We start from the raw sequence: 26,348 nt of genomic DNA, 5'->3' as shown, positions 1-26,348 counted from the left end.
CTATAAATATAGTAAAAATATGAGAAATAGATAGAGAAGGGTAAAAATGATAAAATCGCAAAGAATAGAAAGATAAAAGATAAAATAGAAAGAATAGAAAGATAAAATCGAAAAGAAATGAAAGAGGAAACAATGAAAAGCTATTAAAAACGTCGCACGTTATTAGAAACCATGATTAGTGCTCACTTAACGTTAATAATTATTGTATCTTCCTATGTACAAGTTATTACAAACGTTTCGCTACGGTTGGGATAAACATCTACTTTTTATACGCGCGCGCGCTATGTAAATATATATATATAATAATAAAAAAGAGTGTATTCGTCGCACTTCTCGAATATATGGGGAAACGTTCCCCCTCTTAATCCTATATGACGAAAAGATAAGAGTCTAGTAAACCGCGGGCTTTGTAAATCTAAAGATCCGTGGAAATTGGGAGAGGGTATGGTCTGCGGATTCGAGAATCTGTGAGACCGATAAAAAAAGAAAGGTTTATGGCACGGTAAAAGTGAATTCGCAAGAACCATAGATCCGCAGACCTTGATATTCTTCATCCGCGTAATGTAAGGAAGATCCGAACGCTTAATGAAACATTCGATCTAAGAAATACGAGGAATCCGCGAAATCCTGAAATCTGCGGATCTGATGATTCGTCGAGATTCGAATCTGCGGATTCGAGAAGCCGCGAGTAAATATGCGAGCTTTACGCGTGCACTGTGCGTGGATTCGGTGGATATACGGATCTTACAGATTACAGGAAAGAGAGCCGCGGATCTATATATATAATATTAATAAATATATATAATATATAATATAATAACATATATTATATATTATATATTTCTATACAAATGTATGTGTGTATAAAACCGATCGATACGTGGTATGATCGCGTTAACGCACTTGGATGTATATGCTATGCCGCGAGCCTGCTCATCGGCCGAAATACTGCACGGTTCCTCCGAAACGTTACAAGGCATCGCCACTTTCTGCTACTTATAGAGTCGTTCTCGCGATTTCGAGCATACCGATCGATAATCGGTATGTCCGACAGGGCTCTATTATTAATATTATTATTAGTATTATTATTGTGTTGCAGTTATATTATTTGGGTAACCGTATGCCCCGGCGAAGTACAATGTAGTAGAATCCCTAACGCAGCGTTACAATGATAAAAAGTAAACAACCTCTCCCTAATACCGATGAGAATTATTAAATCACGACAGCACTCGGTTATTAGATATTCCGTTGTGCAATGTGCCGTATTAATTCTGTGCTTCACGACAACACCGCAATGATATATATCATTACATTTAGATAAGATTCTGAATGAAGTCGCGCATTGAATTCGCTAGGTATGAGACGCGAATACGAGCTATCGTCGCTTTGCTTCATTTTGTGTCACAAGATCGACCGCATTTTCCGTTTCATTCTCGCACATACGATGCTTGTTTTACGGGATTTCATGACAAACACACACATTCACACACAGCGTCAGAGATCCATGTTTTCCGGGCGTCATGGCTGCGTACATGCTGCTGTGACCCGCGTGAGATTTCTGTTGCGAACGAGCGAAATCGCAGCTCCGCGTCGACGGACAGTCATTACTAGAGTTACTCGAGTCAGAGTGTGACTAAAGTTGGTAAGTGAAAAAAATGCGCATCTCTCGTTTATAAAAGAGAGATTCTCGAGCTAAGAGACGAAACAAGTTAGATGTTAAATTCTTCCTTTTTCTTGGAAAGTCATAATTTCGAAACTGGCAAGATTTCTGCAGTTCGGCTCTTCTAAAATTTGTAATTTTTTCCATCGTCAGTTCACGTGAAAAAAATTCTTATACTCTGCCTCGAGTGTATCCCTAGTCGCTACTCGACGTTACTAACACGGGGGCACAGGAACTCATCGTTAATGCATATTGATACGAAGTGGTGACTAGTAGATTCTCGCCGAGCACTCCGCCGCGTCCGTGTGCTCCCGCAAGCAGAAAGAGAGAGAAAGAGAGGGCTTGCAAAGAAAGACGGGAAGGAAAAGGAAAGATAGAGAGATTGAGAAAGACGATACACCGCGTAAAACGTTGAAGAGTAAAAGTTCACGGCTTCAGTCGTGAAAATATTGATTATTTTATGCTTGGTCATTGTCACGCGCGTCATAATACAACGTTCGGTCGCATTCATTTGCAGCCGCGGAATACGCTACGTTTTCACCCGCATTAATAGTCGATTCTCGTTTCTCATTATAGACGGCGGGGACTTATAAGCACCACGTGCATTAACGTCGCTCTACGAATAAATAAGCATTTATGAATACGTTCCGAATTAATCCGTCGCGGCATGCACGCACGCGAGGCGTCGCGGAAGAGCGTCACTGTTATCCGCGTTTCTCCGCGCGACGATCCAAGCGGGTACTCGATACGAGAATATTCCTTTGCGAAACTGTAAAATGCGGACGCTTCGCAGCTGTCGTTCTTCTCATTTCCATTAGGGAAAGGGGGGGGGGGATAATTCTTTCTCTCTTTCTCTCCAATCGTACACCAGAATTGCCGGTGTATTCCTCGGGATAGAGTTCGTAGAGCGTACGCGGCGACGAACATACGCGATTAGTGTAAGCGGCGAACGAGACTCGCCGGTTGCTCCCAGACAGTCCGACACTTGGTAGCCTTCCGCCAGTGTGGCAATTGGATACCAAGCCGCTGGCATTCGTGCACATATGCCACGAAAGATTCGCAGAAGCAATGCTCGGTCGGACACTCGCACATGTCCTGAAGGCAGGCCTTGTAGTACATCATAGGGTTCACCTTCTTGTGGCAGGCGTCAAAGATTTGCGACCTCAGCCGGTTGCACAGTCTACAATCGACAAACGGAATTAGTTTTCTCGAAATTTTACGCAGCACTGCAATTCTTATTTTTCCTCAAAAGAGAGTGATGATATTACCGATGGTCCTTCCTTCCTTTGCAACGTCCCTCCTTTCCGTCGACGTTTCCGGGTCTCGCTCGAACGCATGCCTTTCTCGCGCCCACGGTCCAAGATTGGCCAAACTGCTGCACGTCCGTCAGCAGTCGGCCTCGTCGCGTGGTAAAGTCGTCTTTCGCGTTGGAATTGAAGTTACCGCAGAGGCCGCACAGACGTCCCCTGTACGACGAGGGTGCCGACACCTCGAGGTAGCTAATACCGTCCCAGAGTACCTTGATCCCGATTTGCGTGTTCACGATTATGCTGTCGGTCGTTCGGTTGATGTCTAGTCGGTTCGCGACGGCATAAGGAACGTCCACCTTCTTCCCGTTCACCTTCACTCTCATTCTCTGGCCAAGATTCACTTTCAAGTCTCCGACCTGCAACGCGGTCAGAAGATAAAATATCCTTTCGGTATCCACTTTAACGTAGCGCGCGAGACATTTCGCAATATGATTGATCGTCGACCTGAAGAACGTCGACTGGAAATATCGCCGCAACGAAATGCAGCAACAGTGTTCGAGTCAGTTTGATTTCGAAGTTTGTTCGACACGAACCTTGATGGCGATAGTTTTGGTCCACGCTGACGATTTGGTCGATCTGGCGTCGTTGGTCACGCGTATACTGAAAGTGCGGCCCACGCAATCATTGACCAGCTGATACTTGCACGGTCCCTTGAAGGTGTAGAATTTGCCGTCGAAGGTGCGATAGTGCGGATCTCCGAAAACCCTGCAGACTCCGTCGCCTGAAAGAACCGATCTTGATAAAGGTCCTCGGGGCGAGGTGCGCGGCACTTACTCTCGACGCATCGCGCGCAGCACTGATCCTTCGGACGCTCCAGTTTCGTGTTCGGCGGGCAAGGTTCGTTTATCGGCGGGCACATGAGCCTCGCGCAGCGCACCTTGCCCTGACTGCAGGCGCACGTCTTGCAGGAATCAAGCTTCCAAGTTTCGCCATCCTGCCTAGGACAAAAAAAGACGTTTAAACCGGACGGGATATCGAGCGCGAGGCACGATAGCTTCCAATACTCGCCTCGCGAACTTTTCCGTTGTAAACGCAGGAGGATCTGCTCTCCTCGATGATCGGGCATTGCGGGCAACAGCGACCGGCTGTCTGGTACTCCCTCGGGCACTCCAGCACCGGACAGGTCTCCTTGACGCACGAGACCGTCGAATTGATGCAGGTGCACGGTGTGCAGTGATCCGCGTAGAACTGTTTCCCCGATGTGTACAGCATCGTGCCGACCATGCACGCGCCTTTCGGAGGTTGTAGGAATCTTCTGCTACCTGTGTGATCGAATCAAGTAGAGAGAAAGAGACGCGGGAAATGACGAGCAGAGATTTTTTTCAGACGCCGTAATAAGCTGAAAAATCATTTTCTCCCCACGTTGAATGCACGAGAGAAAAATATGCTTCCTTTTACGAATCATCCCTTATGCGTGCTTGCATTTTCAATTTACTAAAATGTACGAACAGTATTTGTACGTTTTACGTAACGAAGCTCGTTCCTTGACGCGACAATTCATGGGTTATATTTCCGTTTATTATCGAGTTAGCACTATGCGCGCGGTATTGTAACCATCGAGCGTTATATTTTATCGCGGCATTTTAATGTCCCGAGATATTCAGTTAAATAGCAGCGCGTATTCTTCGACGGTTAGATGACAATCGTGGTGTTACGTGCGGCTGGTTTTTGCGCAATTGCGACATTGGAAAATAATCAGATTCGCATAAAACCGGTTCGCGCCTTTGGCCGTACGTACCGTAAGAGAGTCGGAATGACCTATAAATTCAAAGTGACTTTAATTGTTCGCGTGATCGCCTGGAAAATGCTCCTCTTGTGAAAAATGTTGTCGCAAAATGAAACTCTCGGAGCGCTATTAATCCATCGGCATCCAAGCAATGCTTACGTAACGAAGCAATCCCGTATCTTTATATAATATTACACACGCACGATCATCCGTGTCCTGTAGGTAAAGAAATGTTCGAATTATCGCGCGAGTCGATGAAAAGACGCTCGAGAAAACAATCGAAAGTATCTGCCGAGAGGTTCGAATAATTTCGGGACACATGTGAAATATAACGAAAATTATATAATTCCTTTCACCTCGGCAGTGCGGGCAGCATTCACCGGGAGCGTGAATGATCTTCGAAGCAGGACAATTGAGCGTCGGGCACGCTTGCTTCGCGCAGGTGAGCTGTCCGTTATTGCACTCGCAGGTTACACAGGGGTCCTCCGTCGTTGTCACCGATCTCTCCGCCGTGACTTTCTGCCCGTTCACCAAGCATCCTGCAAAAGCGCTACGAGATATATTCACGTTTATATCTATGCTACTCCGAATCGAAACGTGCGAGCGTAGAAATTTACTCTACGTACGTGAAGCGCGCGAGTTCTCGCGCGGTAACGTCGTTCAGACGAGAGTTTACGTGATTTATCGAGGAAATGTAACAAGGAAAGGGAGACAACATTACAACACACGCATTATCGTCGGGGATGAGCGCTGTAATTTTCAATCATTATATCGTTCCTCCCTCGTTATATCGGGGAACATTCCGGCCTTAATTGCGCGGCGGGATGCATTCAGGGGATCGTGAGAAATATTTGTGAGATTGGCGTGGGTAATTAGCAGCAGCATCAGAGCGAGGGAAGAAGAAAAATGTTACGTACCTGCGCAGACCGGGCAGCATTGGCCAGGTGCGGCCGGTGTCGGGTTTGAGCAGGGCGTGTAACATCGTAGCTTTGATTCGGTGATGATGCCCGATTTGCAGGTGAATACCCGGCACGGATCCTTCTTATCCGTCCACGTCGTGTCCGATTCGTGATAGTAGCCATCCCGCATGCATCCTGTAGTTCCACACGTGCGATTAAAATTTTGCCAAGTTCACGTTTGTTTCAAATCGACTCGCTATTTCGATCGAATTAAGTGATGTATCAACTTTATTATGTCCGTGTTATTCGTACAGCTCGAAATAGCATCACGATAGAATAATTGGGCAATGTTGAATTTTACTTTCGATTCTTCAAATGTAATTCGTACTTTGCGCCCGTTTTCCCGCGCGAGTTTTGTCATCGGTGGGCGCGCGCGCGCGAGAGTTGACTTACGTCATCATTAACATAATTAATAGGGGGCGATAAGGGGGGCCGCGCATCTGTCAGCTACGTGTCGTAAACAGACGGCCGCGCGCGCGAGGCTGACGCTCAAGTTCCTCGGGTTTATCACCGTGTCGACGAACAGAAGTGCCTTTGTGTGGGAACAATGCTCCGGCCGAGCATTCCGCGAGCATTCTCGGCTTTCCATCTTACCGCGGACTCTCTCCTCCCCGTCTTTATCTCTCTCTCTCGCGAGCCAATTAGGACGATTAGGATAATTAGCCGAATTAGCGGACAGACCTGTGCACCTGTGGCAGCACTCGTTGTCGGGCGGATCCAGCAACGTATAGCAGCCTTCGATGCTCGGGCACTGTTGCTTCACACATTCCACGAATCCGTTCTGGAAAAAAAGGAACGGCAGAAATGTTACTCCTCGCGTAGCTCTGTCGTGAAGGTAGGAATACCGGCTGTTTTCAGAAAATCTTCTCTCCGTTGCTCAACGACAAAAGCATACCGACCTCAGGGTCGACCGCTCCGTACGGAGAGAATTTCTATTCAGTTTGATCAAAATGTTTTTCTAGTGCGAGGAAGAGAAATATTTTGCCAAAGATACAATTTATCATTCGCCCGTGGAATATAATTCAAAGTCGCGTCACGTGAAACGACAAAGTCAAGGATGATGACTTGTCGAAATTACCAATTACTCGCAGGTTCTCGTCTCGAAGAGGCAATTTCGTCTCGGTGCGCGGACGTCGCGCGAGAGAAGAACATAGACGCGTTAAAATAAAACGCGTTATGAATCGGGAATTTTGTCGGCGACTGAGTCACACATGCCGCGTGTCGTCGAAATTCCGGCATGATTTTTCTCTCTTTTTCTCTTTTTATCGCGTCTTGTTCCGATTTCACTTCGTCCGCGTTATCGCGCGTTCCAGTAATTATTTCTCCGGTTCGTTATCTCTGGTTCTATAATTAAGTCCTTACAATTTATCTTCTGTCAGAATTATGTAAAGTAATTTAACGTGGGTCGCGCGCACGCCGGTCACGTATGTAGGGGGGGGAGGAGACGAACGTAATTAGGTATACCGCAAAAGGAAGTTTTCTGTTTTTAGGCCCGACGAGCATTTTTACGCAACGCCGAAAAATTAATTATTCTCGTAATTAATGATCGGGCAACGTACGATAAACTAAATACACTCACGCGTGTTAAAAAGCATACTTCTCCATTATTCGTGGTTGCTCTGTCATTTTTAATTATTCAATCAGAATTCTCTTGCAATCGCCTCGCGCGTGTCTTCTATTTTTACAATAACGTACAAATGAAATATCGCAAACTTCATTCCGGCTGTAGCAACGCGATAGGAATATTGCACGAGCATAAATGAAAGCGTCGGGAGTCCAGCTGGTGATCACAGGGCTCGCCCGGGCGACTTATGATCGCGTCTCGTAAATCGCGAATGATCGATCGAGGCCGATCGATCTCGTCGCAACAAACAAATAATTATGTCACACGCTGCCGCTGCCGCTCGTTGCAGCAACGGCGGGACGAAAACAAGAAGCCTCATCTCGGTCGGCCACGAGTCGACGAGTCAATGAACCAAACGCGCAGATAAATCGCCGCGGTCGCGCTAAGATCACTCGGTACGTTGAGAGATGCATCGAGGTTGCGGCGCGTCATAAGATGCAAGCGGACGCGCATATCTCTGTCTGCGACGAATCGATCGTTCGAAATGGAGATTCCTCCCTTTGACCTCCCGAACCAGGCCAGTTACTTTAACCCCTTTAACACCACATGGCGTATGCGATAACGACATAATCTCGCGAATTAGAAGACGGTCACGTAGCTTTCCCCTCCTCCATCGCGATTCTTTTTTTTCTCGTCTTGGCAGAACACCGCGATGCTCAGCTGGTCTTGTCGTCGCGCAGTTCTCGTCTTCGCGTTGTTCTCTCGAATTGAAACATTGTTACGCGATACCATGGGGTGCTCAAGTCTTTATCAAAGAATAGCGTTTAGTCTGTATAATAATGCGTGACAAATTTCTTTTTCACCATCTTATCATTATCTTAAAAGAAGTGTGTTAAAAAGCTACACTCCAAATTTTCCACATAACCACCTTAGAAATATTTTGTTTTCGTATCAAATGCGAGAGTAAGTTTCTTCGGCATTAAGTCCAGCTAATGGAATATAAATCTTTCAGATGCTTGAAAGCAGCACTTGCGGCTTGTCGTTTAAACCACACGCGGTTCACTTTCGACGGCACACAGATTCGCCGCGGTCTATGAATTCAAATTTGACGGAATTTAATTCTAAAGGTTAACAGCGTTCCACAGTTTTTACCTTACAAATGCAGTTGAAGCACCTCGTATTTGGGATTTTTTTGTCGACGGTGAAGTCTTCGCCCTCGACGTCACAGGTCTCTCTGCTTCCTGCAAATTTAGAGCAACAATCGTGATAAAAAGGACTCGATTGTAAAGAGTAACACGTCAATAAGCGTTGCAACGATAGAGATATTCATACTCTAGAGAGATTTCACGCGCGAATTGCATGATTTACTATTACTTTTCGAATCATATTCCCTGGATCCCTGTTCTTCTGATAATATTCATCGCGAGCGCTAAATCAACGCATCTCGAATTACGAGCAAATTATGCCGTTTTCACTGTATTTGAATCACGTTTGAATCAAGTTCCAGCGGAATTTCATGTCACACGCCCGCGTTTCACCCGGTACTCAACGATACCTCCAAAATGATCGTGCGAGGAACTTAGTATCTCATTTTTTCTGATAATTTGTCGTCATTTTAGCACAGAGAGATAGAGTTTCGTTCTCTCGCTTCCCACCCCTCCCCTTTACCCCTATTCCTGGCTATTATCATTCGATAAAAAATGAAACGCGATGTCATCGTTAACGTACCTTAGGACACACGCCAGTCGTAAGACCGTCCGTTTCCCGGCGGAAATCATGTCGCGCTCCGCTGCTAGGTCGACGAAGCCACCACCAACATCCCTCCCGGTTCCCTCGCGCACGTATTCCTGCACACTTTAAGCAACCTTTCTGTAAAACTGCGCAGCCTCTTCCGCGTCTCTCACTCTATTTATACTTTCGAGTCTCTCTCCTTCTCTCAGAATGGAATAAAATGTCGCTCCTGTCATTTCTTCTGCTTGTTATCTATCTCGTTTCTTTATTTCGCCCGTTGAGAAAGCGCTCTGTCACTGCTCTCAGAGATTTAACGCGTCGTACTTTCGAGGCGGCTTCATGATGTCCTATCACCGTCTCGCCGCGAAAATCTCGCGAGGATCGCGAGAGAGAAAGAGAGAATCAATCGCTCATTTCGCAGAGTAGTACTTCCTTTTGGGACAGAATGCTTTTTTATATCGCGCGTTTGAGAGCGCTAAACATACGGTCTATTCCTTTTAGCTGAGATATCTTGTCTAACTCATTGTTCGACAAAGCAGCTAAAAAGAACTAATCGTTTGACTCGACGAGTAATGCTCGTCACTCTTCTCGTCGCAAATATATCGAACGGCGATTGTCAAAGTGAAAGCGGTTAGTATTGTAACCGTCCGTGGATGACATCACACGAGAGCCCGCGAGAGTTACGCCGCAAAAGCGAGTGGCAGAGATCGCGCGATCGCTCGCTCGTTCGTTTGTTTTCGAGGTATCAATCGTCGTTACTTTCGCTAAGCTATTCGAAAAGCGTCGACGCATCGGTGTCAAAGTGCGCAGGAATGCATGTGCGAGGAAGGACGTGGCGTTCGCGACCGTTTAGAGCCTCAAAATTTTCGCCTCCCCTTTTTGCTTTCATTTATTCGTCCGCACATCTCTTTCTCCTCGTTCGTCTCACCCACGTGTAATCTCCACGGTGAGAAACCCGAAACAATTTCGCGCCGATCTCCTCACCTTTTATCGTACATCCCTCTATCTTTCTCTCTTCTCGCGCTCCTCGAGCTGGTTGAACGGTTAAAAACTCGGAGAGCAGTCTGAAAATGGGAGGTCCTCGTTCGCTCGTTCACCGTGTGTTGAGGTTACACGCGAGAATTTATACTCGCGGGATACACGAGTGCAGGATTAATTAGCGGATAAAACGAAGTCGCGCTAATCGGACGGCGCTAAGACGGACGGAAGCGTTCGACTCGCGCGCGAAGCGGCTGCGAGAGTAGCTGATTAACCTCGAGTGCACCAACCGAGGGGAATGTAATTTCCTGAAAGGCACGAACGGCGCGTCGAGGAGGAAGGAAGGAAGGAAGGAGCCGCGTCGACGGATAATTTCCGAGATGCAGTTAGCCGGCGTGGAAAGACGGATTTACGCATTCGTTGCATTCGGTATAAGTGGACATTCCGAGCTTGCCGACGAAGATTAGGCGCGCAAACATTCAGGGGACGAGCTTACCGGCCGGACTTTGTCGCGTGACCGGTGCTTCCCACGCGAATCGCAGGATTAAGTCGCCGATGATGTAACTTATCAGGGGATTGAAAAGTTTCTTTTCATCGCAAATTCTGTTCACGGGCATTGCACTTTCATCGTTTAATCGTCGTCAATTTTTCGAAAAGAATGACGCGTGAACGAATTTGCCTGGCGATTAGCAACGCTACGAGCCGCGATGACTCGCGCGCAAGATTCGACTCGGACTCGCAAATAGAACGGTAGATAATGGAGATAGACTAAGAATAGAGCGTTTAAAAGGCGTAAATGGAGCGTGACGGGCGAGCGCACCGCAAAGCAGCTGGAATCGGGAATTTGATCGCCGGCGCGTCCGCGAGATCGAAAGGCGGGAAATGCCTTTTCAGTCGCGTAAGTGACACCTAAGTATCACTCGAGACAACTATCGCGAGCTAACGGTGGTTCTACCTTTTCGCTTGACTCACAGCGGCTGACTATATCTGTCGCATCGTTCGCGCGAAAATATCTTTCTATTTCCGTATGAAACATTAGACAAGTGTCGGCAGAAATGAGAGAAGAGAAAAATGTCCCCTTAATAATGCAGTATCAATTAACTCGCAGACGTGGCGACGCGAACGAACGCGAGATAATGATGGCCACCTTTAACCTCTAGAAGTGTCGGGCCTACTAATCTATAACATCGTCTCGAACGGAATTTTTTCTCGTACACTTACGTATGATTTATTCGCGCGAAACTTGGTTCGAACGTTCGATAACGCGTCGATACGGGCCGATCGATGTTGGCACCATCCGATCGTTAGTCAGCTATCAAAATAACACAACCGCTCTCTCTCTCTCTCTCTCTCTCGCTACGCGTACTCACCTATTATACTTTCCGAGGCGTCGACGCAACGGCGTGCCGTCGAAAGGAAGGCCAGGGCCAAAGCCAAAGCCAACGGTATCGAAGGCAATCGTGTCAACTCCATGTTTAGATGTAATAGCACCGGCTCTCTCACGTCGCGACGATTTCCTGCAAAAAGCAAAAGGCGAGTTACGCGTCTTTTCAACCGCGAAATATCGAGAGAGAGACACTCGTAAGATATCGACAAATTGACATCGATTTAATCAGCACATGCGCACGCGCGAAATTCGATTCACTACGAAAATAAATGGCTCGCGATGCGTAGGAGGTGGACGAAAATATTCGAAAGTGCTGGATAGAGTTACAATAGATTCGCAAATCAAGCGATCTTGCCGTATTTTACTTGGATTTATGCGAAGTCGGGGTAATTTCGGGGAGACGAGGTCCGCGTCCACCATAACGTCAAGACACACGTGTCTTTTTGTTCGTTTCCAAGAGAGAGAGGGAAAGTTACGGTAGATTCGCAAGTGTCTGCGTTCTCGTCATTAGCATCGATACATAATAGACTGCCGCGCTTCCGCGATTTCCACAAGCTTAGCATAAATTTCCGCCGCGTCAAGCCGCGCGATTGCGCGAGTCTACCGCGGATTACTTAACCTTTTCTTGACCACACGCGCCCCACGTGTTTACACTTGAGAATCCGCACAATTGTTGCGTCGTTGTGCCGCGGTGGTTTGAGAGACGAAAGGGAAACGCTATAACGGAATATCTATCGACGAGTATTGTTCCCGCTTACCGATACATTATTCAACACTTTAAGCGCATAATCTCGAAACGAATCGGCTAAGCCTTAACGAGCTTCGTTCGCGCTTGATTAATGGGAAATCTAGGCGTTAGCGCGCCGTCGAGATCGCCGCGGGCCTCTGTCCTTAATCGATTACGAAGTTTGCACGTACCCTTTGTGTGCAACGCGAGCGCGTCGTTACACCCACGACGAAATGTCTCCGTGCCGACCGCAGTGACTCGACGGATCTATTAATACACACACGTGTGCCGTTGGAGAAAAGGCACGCGCCCGCGACTCGGCGTATCGATAGAAGCGTGAGAAAAAAAGAGATTTTCTCTCTTCTGGTCGACTCCGCGCGAACGAAACAACGCGAATAGATTGCGTCAAGCCGCGAAGATAAGTGTATTAATCACGGTTTTAGTTACTCGAGTCGTTAGTTTCGAAAGTCACGGGAATCGGACGTTTTACGATACGGTAATAAATGACGAGTGTCGGTGCGTGTGGGAAATATGAGTATATTAATTATACGTTTCACCTCTGCTCTCTCATTCTCGCGGCGCCGTTTCGTTGGAACCGAACTTTACGTCTCGGAATCGACACGATTCCTTATCTGGCGTCCTCTCGCGTCGCAATGACGTTGTCGAGAGAAAAAGCAACGACGGATTCCGAGATACGCGATGAGGATCGTCCGATAAATTTTCGCGCTCGCTGCTACGATTCAAGGGAGTTTTGCGTGCGCGTAACGACTCGTTTGCAATCATGCGAATTGTTTGCACAAGCGAGGCGCTCGCGCGACGCTTGTTTGCGAAAGGGGAAGGAGCTCTCTCTCCCTCGTGCAGGCAGTTTACACGCACACAGGCGATCTAATCCAAATCACAGGTGCTAGCGGTGTAATCGGACTGTTAACACCTCGTGTGATTAAAACCGTAAATTTCACCGCCCGAACTATTCAAAGCATGGCGGTAAATATTCGACCAGCGAATACTACTCGCATAAACTCAACATGAGATGGAAAATATATGAACGTTCAACTTGTGTATCTCGTAGGTTTCGCGCTATCGCTGCTCGTTTATTCGGGTTAGAGAAGTTAACGTTAGAAGTTTGATAGTTTGGTCGTAAATGTCAGAAACGCGAAGTAAAAATCGCCGGCAATTTTCTTTCTTGTATATTTTTCAACGTATAATACATTTCGTTGGAAACGCAGAAAGGTGAATTTATCGTGAACGACGCGGCTCACCCTAGAAAATAACAGGGAAAGACGTTGCGTTGAGAATGATTGAAATTACCAGTCGCGATCATCGGGACGTTGGATAAGGCACTGCTCGCGCACGCACAATCGGCGAGTATCTTGGCGTATCGTCGTGATCCGCGTCATAAAACATCGGCGTGGAAAATTTTGCCGGTGCGCGTGCACGAAAGTGTATTCACGGAGCGAGTAGTCGTAAGTGGAGCACAGCTCTATTACGGGGAGGGCGTGATTAATAAACACTCACGCAGGTGGCGGGGCTGAATCTTCCGCTGTGTAGCAGCGGCCCGTCGACAATTCACGCCGCTTGTCATTGATGTATTTAGCGCGGCGACACAATGTTGAGCAACATTTATCAGAGAGCGTCCGTACTATTTCGAGCGTTTATTCAGGAAGGAAGGAAACACAGCCGCCGCTTGTACTCACGCGCGCGCGTAATTATTTAAATAGAAATTATCACCGTGCGAATCACTTTTTACCGTAATCCGTTCCTGTCTTTCCCCGCGGAATCTCTCGATGCGTGTAATTTCCGCGCGAGATCGCCGTTTCAACGCGGAGCTTTCCTTCTACGCTCGACGGGTTTCAGTGATTTACGTTAGCAAAGGCGATAGTTTGAGCCTCGCATTGGTCTTCTTGGAGAGAAATATTTTGTACATTAGGTGTCTTTGTGAGTTTTCCATCTGCTTTTCAAGTTGGAGAAACCGGGTACTTTCTGAAATTTCTTCGTGTATATATTCCTTATCGGGTTTCCACGCATCTATCGATGCGCTTCCCGAGAGTCTGAAATTCACGTTGGCGAGATTTCGCGGTCGGGACGGCAGTTTTCGTCCCTCTTCGCGCGTACTATTTAACTATTAATAGTCATTACCACTTTCACTCAGTGCCGTTATTACCGTTCCTCCTCCTTTCCTTCACCGCCATCACCTCCCGGCGATCGTTCTCGTTTTACTCCGGACTTTAATTAGGATCCGTCATGACGCGACTCCAGCTGCTTCGAATACGTTTTTTCCGAGCGCATCGCTAATTCGCCGACTAAGCGTTCCGATCGAATCTCGACAGGCGGCGCCCCAAAGGGAAGCTCGTTGCACCATACCGCGGTAAATTAGATCGTGAGAGCACCGTAGGAATCCGAAGAGGCTAGACGATGGATCGCGCACAGTCCTCTCTCTCTCTCTCCCCGTTCCGATCCTCTTACGATAGTCGATTCAAAATTACGACGATGCGATGTATGTTTTTTTTTTACATAGATACACTAACGCGTTATTTTTCACGATTCTCTCAGTTCCGATTAATTTCCGCGATAATCTAACAACGTTTCGCTTGATACTTGCAGTAATATTCGTCGCGGTATCGCTGAAACGAGCAGAGGTATCGATACATGCTCTTCGAAGCGGTCTCGCTTTCCGCACCGATACACGTCTGTGACTAAATTATCCATCCGTCAGGTATGCGCCCCGTTATTGGTCGGCCGAGCTTGCGCGTGAGTAGACAAAATGTCAAGGTTTGATTTACGAGGCGGCCCGGTGCGCCAACTCCGAAGAAATTAAGCGGAGCGGCTTGATTAGCTCGGCTCGTCCGCCCGGGTGTCTCTACGAACATCTTCGAAAATTCGCCGATCCGAAACGCACGCGGAAAATCGTTCGGATTAGCGCGTACATTGCAGATTATGTGTGACGATACGAAACGTACAGTCCAATTTGTCTCTCTCGGTTTCACGAGCACAATCAATTTTCCCAGATAATTAACGTCGCGGAGTAATCGAAAGCCGGATGTTTTGCTGACGCAACGCGAGACTCGATTGGTCGCGGCGATTTGCATATTTCGCTTTTCAAGTGTTGGGTACCCACAATAATTACACTTATCGATACGCGATATCTCCTTTTTCCCCGGCCGATAGAGCGCTAATCGCAGTCTGAGCGTACGAATTCGATATATTTTCGTTACTGTACACGCGTGCGCTAAATTTAGAACGCACGCGAAACGCAAGGTATATAAGAGCCGCCTAATATCGCGCGCGGAACGTTAGTTGCGCTCTTTACTGCGCAACGCTCGGAAGAGGATCGCTCTTTTTCCTCTCCTGAGCCGTGTTTATGCGTCCTCCTCTCATGCTTCTCTCGCCGACCGATGCGCTCATTTGCGCAAGTGAGCGCGCGCGTGTAATGAAAAAAGAAAGAAAGGAAAGAAAAATCGCAGCGAGCGAGCGAGTCCGGTGCACGTGCAAGGGGAGGGAGGACGACGGCAGGCCGCTTTTACGAGAAGTGTATCGCGGTGGAAACACCTGCGCCTCACCGAGTTAAATGGATGTCGTGGATGATGTTATGATTCCGCTTGACAAACGTCCTTCTTTATCGAGAAAAGTATTTCGGCCGGCCGGTTAATTGACGATTTTCATTTTCAAGATTCTTCATAACGCTTTTGCGTTACTCGCGATCAGGCGGAGAAGACCGCGAGACTGTATTTTTTTTCGGCGCGAACTTTGGTATATTTTTACTACGGCTGTATATTTTCCTACGTGCGTGCCTCAGACTTTGTCGAGAAAGTTACGATTCGGTTACGACTCACCGCGGTCGCGAAATTGTTCGTAACTCTTAACGTGGCGCGAAGGGCGAGGAGAAAAAAAATGAATGGAAGGGAAAGAGCAGTGAGAAAAAGAAGGAATGGAGAAAGAGAGACGGAAATTGATACGTTCCCGTCTTGCGGTCCATTTATGTGTTGACATTCTCCGTAAAATGAAGGAGAGAAACGAAACTTTCGATTTTACATCCGTTTTTACGCAAGTTCCTCCAGTTTGAGCGAATTTTTCAGCACGTGCGCCGCCAAATCTTCTCCCGCGTTTTGAGAGTTCGTCGAGCACATACGTCCTTCTTACGTCCGTGTGCAATCTCCTACCACGAACCAAGGGAGAACACATTCAATGTCTCCAATTTTCCGCCTTGAGCCACTTCAATTGTGCAGCGCGAGCGGAGTAGCATCTCTCGCGCGAACGATTACATCGCGCGGCTTTTTCTCCGCGTTCGGATGAGCTCGCGAAGTTACGGGATTGAAAATAGAGACTGACGCGGACATTATTCACGTCGTGACTCTCAACGTCGACCGTGTTACGGCGGTTCGCCTTTTTCAGGTCGGCCCTTCCAACGATTCTCCTTGTACTTCATTATTTCGGCGACACTGATCATCAGTCAGGAGAAGGGATACGTCGCGTTCCGTTGTACACAATCTCGGAAAATTCTTGTCAAGGTATCCGTCGTTAAAGTTACCAACAACTCCACGCGGAAACTTGTGACTCTCACGCGATCCGAGTTATGCATTTTTCGACGCATTCCCTCCAAGTTCTTCCTATTCGCGGACCGAGCGAATTGGCGCGCGTAAGACGCAACCAGACGCGAGATTCCAATCGCGGGGTCAGCGTGCGCTCTTTTACCGCACAACGTGCGGCTTGTATCTCTCTTCTCGCGAGATTCAACCCGCCGTGCGATATATTTTCGGGCATTCCTTCGCGGGAAAGTTGTAATTTTTCTCCCGTTGTTCCGAGAAAAACGCCCGTCCGAACGAATTACAACTCTTAATTTAAGCGCGCTCGTACATACCGAAAGAGACGAAAAACAGAGCGTGAATTTGCAACGCGTAAGATTCAGAAGGCTCTGCTCGGTCCCGACAAATCATTCGTTTCGCGCGCTTTTCTTCATCACGATATTACGCTCGAAGGCGCAACTTGATCACGCGAGTCGTCGATGAGTGAAACTCTACATATTGCAGATGCGAACAATTTACTATTCCATTCATCTCGATAAAACGTTTGAGATTCCGCCGGAGTTATCTGCGTCGCGTCGACGTTCTTCTTTCCTCAATCAATTCGTCTTTTTCGTCGCGATATCACCTAGAATTCTTTTGCAAAAACTATTTCATAAAATTTCGAGTTCCTCTCACCAGCCAGTTGTACGTGACGCGTGTCGTGCAGTTGCAACTGCTTGAAGCGAGAATCCTGGGGCGTACTCAAGCGATCAAGTTGTTTTTCCAGCGAATCACCGTGAAAGTCCGTCGGACATTCGACGTAGCGAAAAAATCGCGGAACGAATCGTTCATTTTTCCGGCTCGCCTCTTTTTCGTCATGGTCTCGATCCGCCACTTGTTGCGTATGGGCTCTTCGAAGAAGGGCAAAAGCTCGTTTTCACGAGGTAGGTGAAAATGGGAGGAAACGAAAAACCAAGTTCCGTGGAGAGCGAACGATCGTTTGCACATTTTATTAACGCGATTAACGTCTGCCTGCGGTTAATGCTAGTATATATCGAAAGGGGTTATTTTTTTTTTTTAATGAAAGTATCAAGACAAGAGGGATCGATCCGACTTTCATCGTCTATTCTGTTCCGATCACATTAAATTAATTAAGCCGACGTTTAGCGCTTGGTAATTGCTTCTTGTTTAACAATAATATCGGCACGTTTTTCCACGGCGAAGAAAGAGGCGGGGGATGTAAGTCACGTAGTACGCGAACCAGTAATAATGAATTATCGCTGGCGCAGTAATAACCGCTTGTTCAACGGTAATTATCGGTCGGAGCGGCAGCGGTAATCGCTCATTTAGCAATCGTTTGTTGTAGGCTAATGTAATGCAACATTAAGTACGCAGTCGATCTTTATCGGCGGCGTTTACGATCTCTCGGACGGAATATGGGCGTTCCGCCCAGCCGATAAGACACATGTTTCGAATTTTCCGACGGTGGCCGCCGTCGCGGCGGCGTTTACGCGCTTGCCATAATTACCGATATTGTTACGCGACCGCCGTGTTTACGTGCGGATAATTGACGATTGATCGATATCGAGCGTCGCTCGCTACAACCATTCGCCAAAGATCGCAATCTTTTCCTTTGCAGATTCTTTCCTTGTTTTTCTCTTTTCCTCGAAGTCGAACATGGGCGTGGATTCGCGTGGAAACTAATGAAACTTGAAGCGCTCTCGACGGAGAGAGAGAGCCGTGCCGATGGAATAATCTCGTTCGGGGGGATTTCTGACTATTTTTCAAAGTCCGCGTCCGCCTGTGGACGGTCGAGAGTCATTAAGACGGCCTTTTTCGAAGACGTCCTTTCGCGCGCTCCGGGCGTAATAATTTATGCACACAGAAACGTTCCGAACCGCTCTCGGCGAGCCAATATTGAAATTTCAATGTTTGAGCCGTTCGAGTGCCCGGGACGACGGTTTTATGCCGCTCGTCGATGTCACTTTTTGCGAAGAACGCGCGGTGCTATCCTCACCGCCTATGGGCATATATAATAACGGCTTGATTTAGGATCGCGTATCTACAATTTCGACTTCCTCGGACGTGTGTCGTCAAGCCGTGTTTTCGTGTATTTCGAGCCGAAGGAATGTTTACACCTCGTCACGGACGCTCGAATTAAATCAGCTTTTTTTCCACTCGCATTGTCCACGTAACAATATGACATCATGATATTATAATAAAATTTCGCCCGAGCGTAGGCAGGAATTCCAAAACCGGTATGATCCCGACGCATTCAATTTTGCCGACCCTCGCGTCTGAGAGGAAAAATATCTCGCGGCTATCGCGCTTTGATCAGGGGTCAGTGGAATTATTAAATTGCGAATTCCTACAATAAGATAACAAGCTCGAATATTCAGTCTGGCGAATCAATTTTGAATTCAATCGACACATCGGAGGTGCGTCGCGGCGAACGTATAATACGCTATGAAAAAAGAACTCCGTCAGGCGACGATACAAAAGGCGCGCGATAATTCCGATCTGCTCCTCCTCCGCATTAATACCCGGGATTCTCACGTTGCCACCTGCCATGCCCTCGCCGCGAACGAAGCGTCGTCGAGAAACTCGCGCGGCCGACGTGGTTTTCGCAATCGCATAATCGCGCAGCGTGCTCGTTCGTTCGCTCGCTCGTCGGAATTTTTCCTTGACTCCTCGCGCTCCGAGCGCGCGCGCGCTATATAATCGCGTAACAATGGCGCTTAGACTTTCTCACGCTTGGTCGCGGGTCGCTCCCGAATGATCGTTTTCGCGTGACGTTTCGGTTCGTGACACCGACCGCCCTCGACCGTCGTCGTCTTCACTCGAAGAGCATCGATCGTCAAGTGGAGCAATCGGGACCACACGATGATTTCCCAATGCCGAAAGATTCGCAACTATTAATCTTTTTTAATCGTCCTTCCGTGACTCCATTGTACGATTATTTATCGTTTGTTTGTTTTTTTCTTTCGCACTAACAACGATACTATTAACCGTGAAAAATCGTACTGTTTCGAAAGCAATTTTTAAAGATTTTCGCATAATATATTTCTCTAAACGATGAATCCTTAAATTGGTGTCTATTTATATAAATTCCCGTTTAAAATTCCGTAGTGTTTTCAACAAATTGGAGAAAAGGTTGCTCGCGTCACATATGTCAGTGAGAAATCCATTTCTCTCTCTTTCTCTCTCCTGCCCAGCGTCTCATTTGCAAGGATTCCTGATCCGGGGGCGAATCACGGCGCTGCCGAGGAGGCACCGGATAGTGGAAATAAAACTCGTCATATAAAGCACGGTGACGGTGCGTTACACATGGCGGAAAAATGTTAGAAATGCGAACGGTGAACGTGGAATTTGTGTAGGTACAACGGGGTTTGCGAAATTTTGCCTTTAATCCCTCGACGAATCACATACTTATGCGCGATTCCAATTTATTCGTGTAAATGACTTACTTATTCATAACTTATCGCCCCGTCGTAAATTTTTAGGCATGCCTGATAAGGCTGCGACTAATTTTAGACGATGACTATCGTCTGCCGAGAGCGGTTGATGCAATTTAAATCCATCTTACTCGCGACTGCTATGAATATCTGTGAAAGAATTCAGTCTCGAAAAATCCGAGAATTTTCGAGTCATCGACATTTCTCCGGAAAAAATTGCAAAAAATTCGATTTATGTCCGAAATTATGTTTTTTTTTTATATTGTAAATAATATTAAATGTAGTTTATGCTTAAACAAACGGTTGACTTTCCTCTTATCTTAGTCACATTTCGGAAGTTCAGACTGTGGTTCAAGTTGGATTAAGAGAGGAGATTAGGTTAATCTTCGAATGATTGATATCTCGATTAAGTGGAGGAAAATTGATGGGTTTCAAAATCTATCGGCAATCTATTGAAATCAGATATTCCGAGATGTAATCGTTCGCGCGCTTCCTCTCCCCGATTGAGTTTTCACGTATTCATGTATTTAGGCCGGCGTGCAATCCGTTATCGCGGTCTTCCACGCACGGTCAAATAGTATCTTATGCATCCTAATGGACGAGACGGGTCCCGCTTATCTCTGATTTAAAGCGGAGGATAATACTTTCGATCGTTTCATATAAGAATGCATCTGGCGGTGAGTCCCGGAGAGGAGTTTCGACCTTACGTCCGTCTTTTTTCTGCTTCTCCCGCCCTCCTTCTCTCTCACTTCGTCGTCTGGATGTATACAATAAAACGATCAAGGGGGAAAGCAAATGTATATTAAGACGATTACTTTAATGGATTTTGATTGAGGCGATTTTATCGGGGCAATGAAAGTAAATACTCTCGCGCGCCGTGCGGCCCTCGCCGAATTACGACTTCCAACGAGCATCTTTAGGTTGCACCTTCGGTCATTTATTTAAATTAAATTCTTTTACGATGGCAATTACGAAAGCAGATACTGCGCTCGCCGAAAGACTCGTAAAAAAATAATCGGGATAACATTTATTGCCGCGCTTTATTAATTGGGATATATTTTAATTTCTGTCTTTCAATTTCTCGTATATACGATACACTCGTGATCATCACGCGTAACTCGGCTAATTTAATTTCAGGTCAAACGCGAAATTATTGAATTCATTTGAGAGAAAGGACGCTTCATTTCTTAGTCTCCGGCTAAGCTTTTCTCGAGCTCCTTCGATCGCAATTAAAAAAAATCGCTCGCATCATTGTTCGAGAAGCTGCAATTAAAATGTACACGACGCGACAGGATTTGTTCGTGTTAAAAATTGATCGCGCAAGGTGAAACAGCTAAACTCTCAACGACACGACGCGGCGTTGCGCAGCGGGGAAGTTCAATTTACTTTTAGACGTCATTAATTCTTGCGAAATTCAATCTCGCGACGCGTAATCCACTTCGTCGCAGAAGGCGGGACTTAATTTTCGAAGCAGCACCCGATTATTATCCGCGTTGCCCATTCAACGCGGCAAAACGAGACTATGGACGACAACGAAGATGAGGCGTTATACGGATCCAATCAAGCTGAGAAAGCGCGCCTCTAAAGATAGATTCTAGCAATGTTGTCGCTCGAACGAGCGCAATGATGTTTCCCGATGGATTTATCATCAAAGGACCGAAATTGTGGCGGGAATATCAATCGTACGAGAGATTAACGAAACTTCATTAGCGAGCGCGGCAATACGCTTATCGAGCACAATTAATTCGGTCCAATTGTCTCGTTCCTGTGAACGGTATCAGCGGGATGTCAGTTGACTGATCGTCTTAGACCACGAGGACCGAATTGGATGTTGCGCGCAGACGGGGAATAAAAGATAAGCCGTACCGAAATTTCACCCGTGCAACAATAGCGACGACGTTTCGCCTTAAGATATAGGACACTCTACTGCTTAATTGAAGTCTAGATTAAAATGCAAATGTCCAATATATATGCGGGCTGTCGTGAGTCTCTTAACCGATCGGGAAATATCAACGGCAGATACGAGGCGCGTACCGCGTTTCGAATTACTGATCCACCGTCTTGCGTCACGTCTCGAAAGAAATTACCTCTCGTTTCAGTCACCGCTTTCAGACGATTTAGATATCTCGCGTTTACGAAACTATCCTTCATTAACGATCCATCGTGTGCACTGTTCCCATTAATTCATTTGCAGAAACACGCAATTAATTGAGCTTTCGTTTCAATTTTAGTTGTTCCATGCGTGTTTCTCGATATGATAATTCGCGAAATTTTTTTCGTCAAGGTGCGCCAAAAAAAAAGGGACAGCCAATTACATAGAGAAGGACGTGACGGTGTAATGGAGGTTCAACGATCCGCTTCCTTTTTACGTCAGCGTCGGGATTTACGAACGTCAAGATCGTAATTTCTCGTACTTGCCGCGGCTTGGCCCTTAAGCGCATCCGGTTGCCCGTCGGCGACGTCGCTGATGTATGCGCGATTTACGACGTGACAAATCAGGCAAAGTGAGACGATAGGCATCGCGATACGATTACTTCGCAGCGAAGTAACAAGACTTTCTATAGTGTCAAACATCACTACGTGTTTACGTTGATCTTTGCGGGACCAATTTCGCCGATACCATCTCGTCACACGTCTGTCTCGATCTTTGTTCGTCCGTTTGTTTTTCGAAAATTCCGCGGAGGTCCCGATACAAAAGCGGGAAGAGACGAACTCTGTGTGGAAGGACATGCGTGCAGAGAGAGGCAGGAGAAAGAGAGATAGAGGTTTCTCCGTATCGAGCGGGAAGAGGACAGCGGAGAGGGAAGGCTTCGACCTCGCATCTCGCTCGTTCTCGCGCCGCTTCGAGGCCTCCGGAGGAAGAAGACTCTCGCGGAGATCGTCCTCGGGAGATCGCGATCTCTTTCCTCCTCGAACAGTGCCTCGCGCTGTGTTACCCGGCCATTAAATCCGGTATAATCTCCGTAGGAATTTTCGTCGCCGTTTTCTTCTTACTTGCGCGGCGGCCACTCGGCTCGCGCCACCTTTGTTTTCATTGTTACGAGATCGCGTGAACTGCGTGGAATTTGAATTATCGGTATAAGGCCACGAACGGAGCCAACCACGGTAATTATATGTGACGAAATTACGAAAACATTTGTATCGACAATTTAACGTCCATACGTTTCGGTTTTTCTCTCAACGGAGTAAATATATATACGTAGAATATAAACAATGTTCATGAACAAAGCCCTTAATCTTTCTTTAAGCGAGAGAACAAATCGCCAAGATAAACGCAATACAGAAAAAAGTAAAAATGCCGTGGAATTAGAAAAAATCGGAGATGTCTCATTTCTTGCGTGTACGCGCTGGAATATTACGGTCAATTTTCTTCTCTTCTTTTCTTTATATAGTAAAGTTACGAGAAATAATCTCATCGGCCGGGTTCACTCGCCGTTAGAAAGGTCAAGCCGGGAGATATATGTAACTCGCCCTTTCATCACATGCTCACGCGAAATGTTTACTTTTCCACGGCACTTTAAGCGATCAGTCGTCGTTCTACCTCGTTTGTGCTCCTAAAACGCTCCTCAGGTTTTGCGACGCACAATTTTCTCTTCTTCGTTCTTTCTACCTTCGAGAACCCACTCCCGGAACCGGCGATAAGATCAATACCCCGAAACGAAAGCAGCGTCCGAGAGAAAAAGAGAACGCTTCTCTCCGTCATTCGCGAAATGACATCGTCTCTTAACGCGCGACTCCTCCTATCTATTTCGAGAATGAATCGTGGGCGTACGATCTCGATCTTACGTTTGGATCATGACTTCGAGTTTCCGACGCGCGGCCGACGGCTCACACTGCCGAGAGGTAACTGGAAGTAAGTGGCACGAGCTGTCGCGTGCAGCCACGCCGCGGTCGAACGACAACACAACGTAACAGGTGCGTGCTGCTGCGAGTGTGTGCGTGTCGCGGCTATAGGGATGGAGCCGATATCTGCTCGGCATTTCAATTGAATCGTTCTCAACTCTCCGAAGAGCGCAAGAAGGAATAGAACGAGCAGATGGGGACACCAAGCGAATCTCTCTCTGCAATACTCGCCACGATATAGGCTATTCACCGCTATTTCTTAGGACTCGCGTCGAAATTGTTATCGATTTCCCTTGATTAATCGAGCGGTGCTTGATCGGCCGTGCGTATTGATCGAATAAACCAGTAATCTCTAGCGCGCGACTCGAGCGGTTAATTGCATTCGATTGGACTTTCTTCCTACTCTTGTGCGAAGGTTATCCGCTCGTTTCTCTAAGACGACGATATCCGGCCGAAAAATCGATCGCGAGCTTGCGTGTTCTCACCTTTTCTCGTCGCACCCACGCGATATCGCCACCACCAGCTTCGGTGACGATCATTTTTGAAAGTGCTGCCTGCCGCGGTCACGCGCGATCGGCCGATCGAGCGCGTGGCGCGCCGTTACTAATCTGACGAAACAGCTGATGCCGACAAGTCGCGCGAATTTCTCCATTCTCCGCGCGCACGTTATTTTCCACCGTTTGGAAGAAGTGGAGTCTCATCGATATGCGTAGATCGATACTTGGACTCACGCGTTCGAAAATTCGGCACGAGTACAAAGTCACTATCGTGCCGCCGCACGTTCGATCGATGCCGCGAGAAACGTTAAAATATTTATAGGCACGCCTAGTGAGAAACGAAAGTTTGTTCCGAATCACTGTCACCGAACGGGAATCACGTGTCGCCTGCGCACGTGTCTCACTGCCGAGAGGTGTCTCCGTATCCTCGCGGTGATATCATGTGCTAAAAATCCGCTCGCTCCATCCATCCATCACGCGTTGTAATCCGCGGATCCTTCTCTTTCTATCCTCCTCTCGATACTTTTCCGATGTGTCGCGCTGAACGAGAGAGAAAAAGTAGGATGCCTCGAACGTTACGCGGGGCTGATTTACGTCGACTCTTTAATCCCTCGGTCAACAGTTGATTCGGAATATATAGTTAATCGGAATAAATATCGCGTATGATTTTGTCGCAGGTTCTTCACATACTCTCTCTCTCTCTGTGAATTCCATCCCGTACTTCAACTGTTTGTATTATTGTTGTGGCCAACCACCTTGGCCACGTGTTTGTACGGGATTATCCTAGCGGACTTTTCCTGGAGGATCGTACTCACCTGTCTCGTTCGTGCTCCTTTATTACAGCCACCGGCGACGACGACGACGACGACGACGACGACGATGCTGCTGCTGCAGCTCACCTCGGATTCGCGTAACGACGGCGCAACACACCGCGCTGGTTGGCGATGCGATCGGCCGGCGGAGCAAATGCGCTTTCCTCGCTCGCACGCACTCGCGACGCGAGCTCATTTGCGTCGAAGACGCGCGCGGCGAATCTCGGCCGTCCCGCTCGCAGACGGTACACGTTCGTGTGTCGTCGCGGCACGAATGACTCCGCGTCAGCTGCTCGCCGCAGCTGCACTGAAGTTCCGTTGCCACCACCGTGCACTCGCGAAGATCGCGCGCGATCGTGAGGAGGGGAGGCGGGAGGACAATTCGCTGGTGGTGGTGGTTGGCAGTGGTCGCGGGTTAAGAGGAGGAGGAGAGGACGTCCCTCCTCGCTTCGTCGGCGGTATCGTCGCGCGCGCGAGAGACGAAGCGCGTCCAAGGAGAGGCTAGATTTGTTAGATCGTATTTGTTTTCGAACGGTGTTCCGCGGAAGAGATCGTGCTTCCACGGAATATCCTCGAGAGAGAAGTGACTTTACACCTCTTGATGTGTCTCCCTCGGAAAGAATTTCCGTTGTTACATTCGAACGCGTAGTAACACCACGTTGCGTTTTCTTCATTATGTCCTCTCTGATATTGAAGCGCAAACAAACCGCGATGACCGAACAAGACAGACTTATAGGATGCATCGCGCCGAGTTTAGACTGACGTATCGACGGAATGCAATCGCCATGTGGTGGCTTTCACGCGAGAGACAACGGGAATTGTTAGTGAGTTATCTTCCGAAGGCGCTCGTAAACTCTCTTCGGGGCGCACAGCTCCGAAGAGAGCGAGAGACAAAAGGGGAAGCAGCACCCGCGCGTGAGCGGAGAGAAAGATGAAGAGGAGTCTCGTGTGAGCGTGGGCACCACCGACGCATCGCGGGAAGGAGGCCTCCTCGAGAGTGCTCCTTCGTTCCCCGAACCGTTCGGAATGCCCGCTTTCACGAGGAGAACACCGGTGGAGAGAGATAGTTCTCCATCTCGATCGCTCCTCTCGGGTTGCCTCCTGGACTCACCCCGTCGTGATTAGGTAAAAGCCGGTGACTCGGCTTTCTACGCTTTCGGCTCTTCACGCCGCGTCATCGAGCGAACTTGTTCCCTTGAT

At 47.6% G+C, this 26,348-nt stretch overlaps 1 protein-coding gene across 2 annotated transcripts; it reads right to left on the bottom strand.

Annotated features, from left to right (window-relative positions):
* Positions 1–72: 72 nt before the first annotated feature.
* On the bottom strand, positions 73–25,442 carry LOC106742772 (BMP-binding endothelial regulator protein). Of its 2 annotated transcripts, none has more exons than XM_014616145.1 (11): positions 25,152–25,442; positions 11,299–11,445; positions 8,372–8,460; positions 6,337–6,436; positions 5,614–5,790; positions 5,053–5,235; positions 3,979–4,232; positions 3,745–3,904; positions 3,504–3,691; positions 2,929–3,326; positions 73–2,840 (listed from the first exon to the last, which is right to left on the bottom strand). In XM_014616145.1, the coding sequence occupies exons 2-11, from the start codon at positions 11,399–11,401 to the stop codon at positions 2,594–2,596; spliced, it is 1,899 nt and encodes a 632-aa protein (XP_014471631.1). In that variant the 5' UTR covers positions 11,402–11,445; positions 25,152–25,442; the 3' UTR covers positions 73–2,593. The 2 variants fall into 2 exon arrangements, with proteins under 2 accessions (XP_014471631.1, XP_014471557.1); XM_014616071.1 differs by lacking the exon at positions 25,152–25,442 and adding an exon at positions 13,558–14,248.
* Positions 25,443–26,348: the final 906 nt, after the last annotated feature.

This window comes from Dinoponera quadriceps, unplaced genomic scaffold (genome assembly GCF_001313825.1).
Source record: "Dinoponera quadriceps isolate SergipeBrazil2010 unplaced genomic scaffold, ASM131382v1 scaffold119, whole genome shotgun sequence".
NCBI classification, from domain to species: Eukaryota; Metazoa; Arthropoda; class Insecta; order Hymenoptera; family Formicidae; genus Dinoponera; species Dinoponera quadriceps.
The sequence above is the reverse complement of the archived record's forward strand: the minus strand, read 5'-3'. Positions and strand labels throughout refer to the sequence as shown.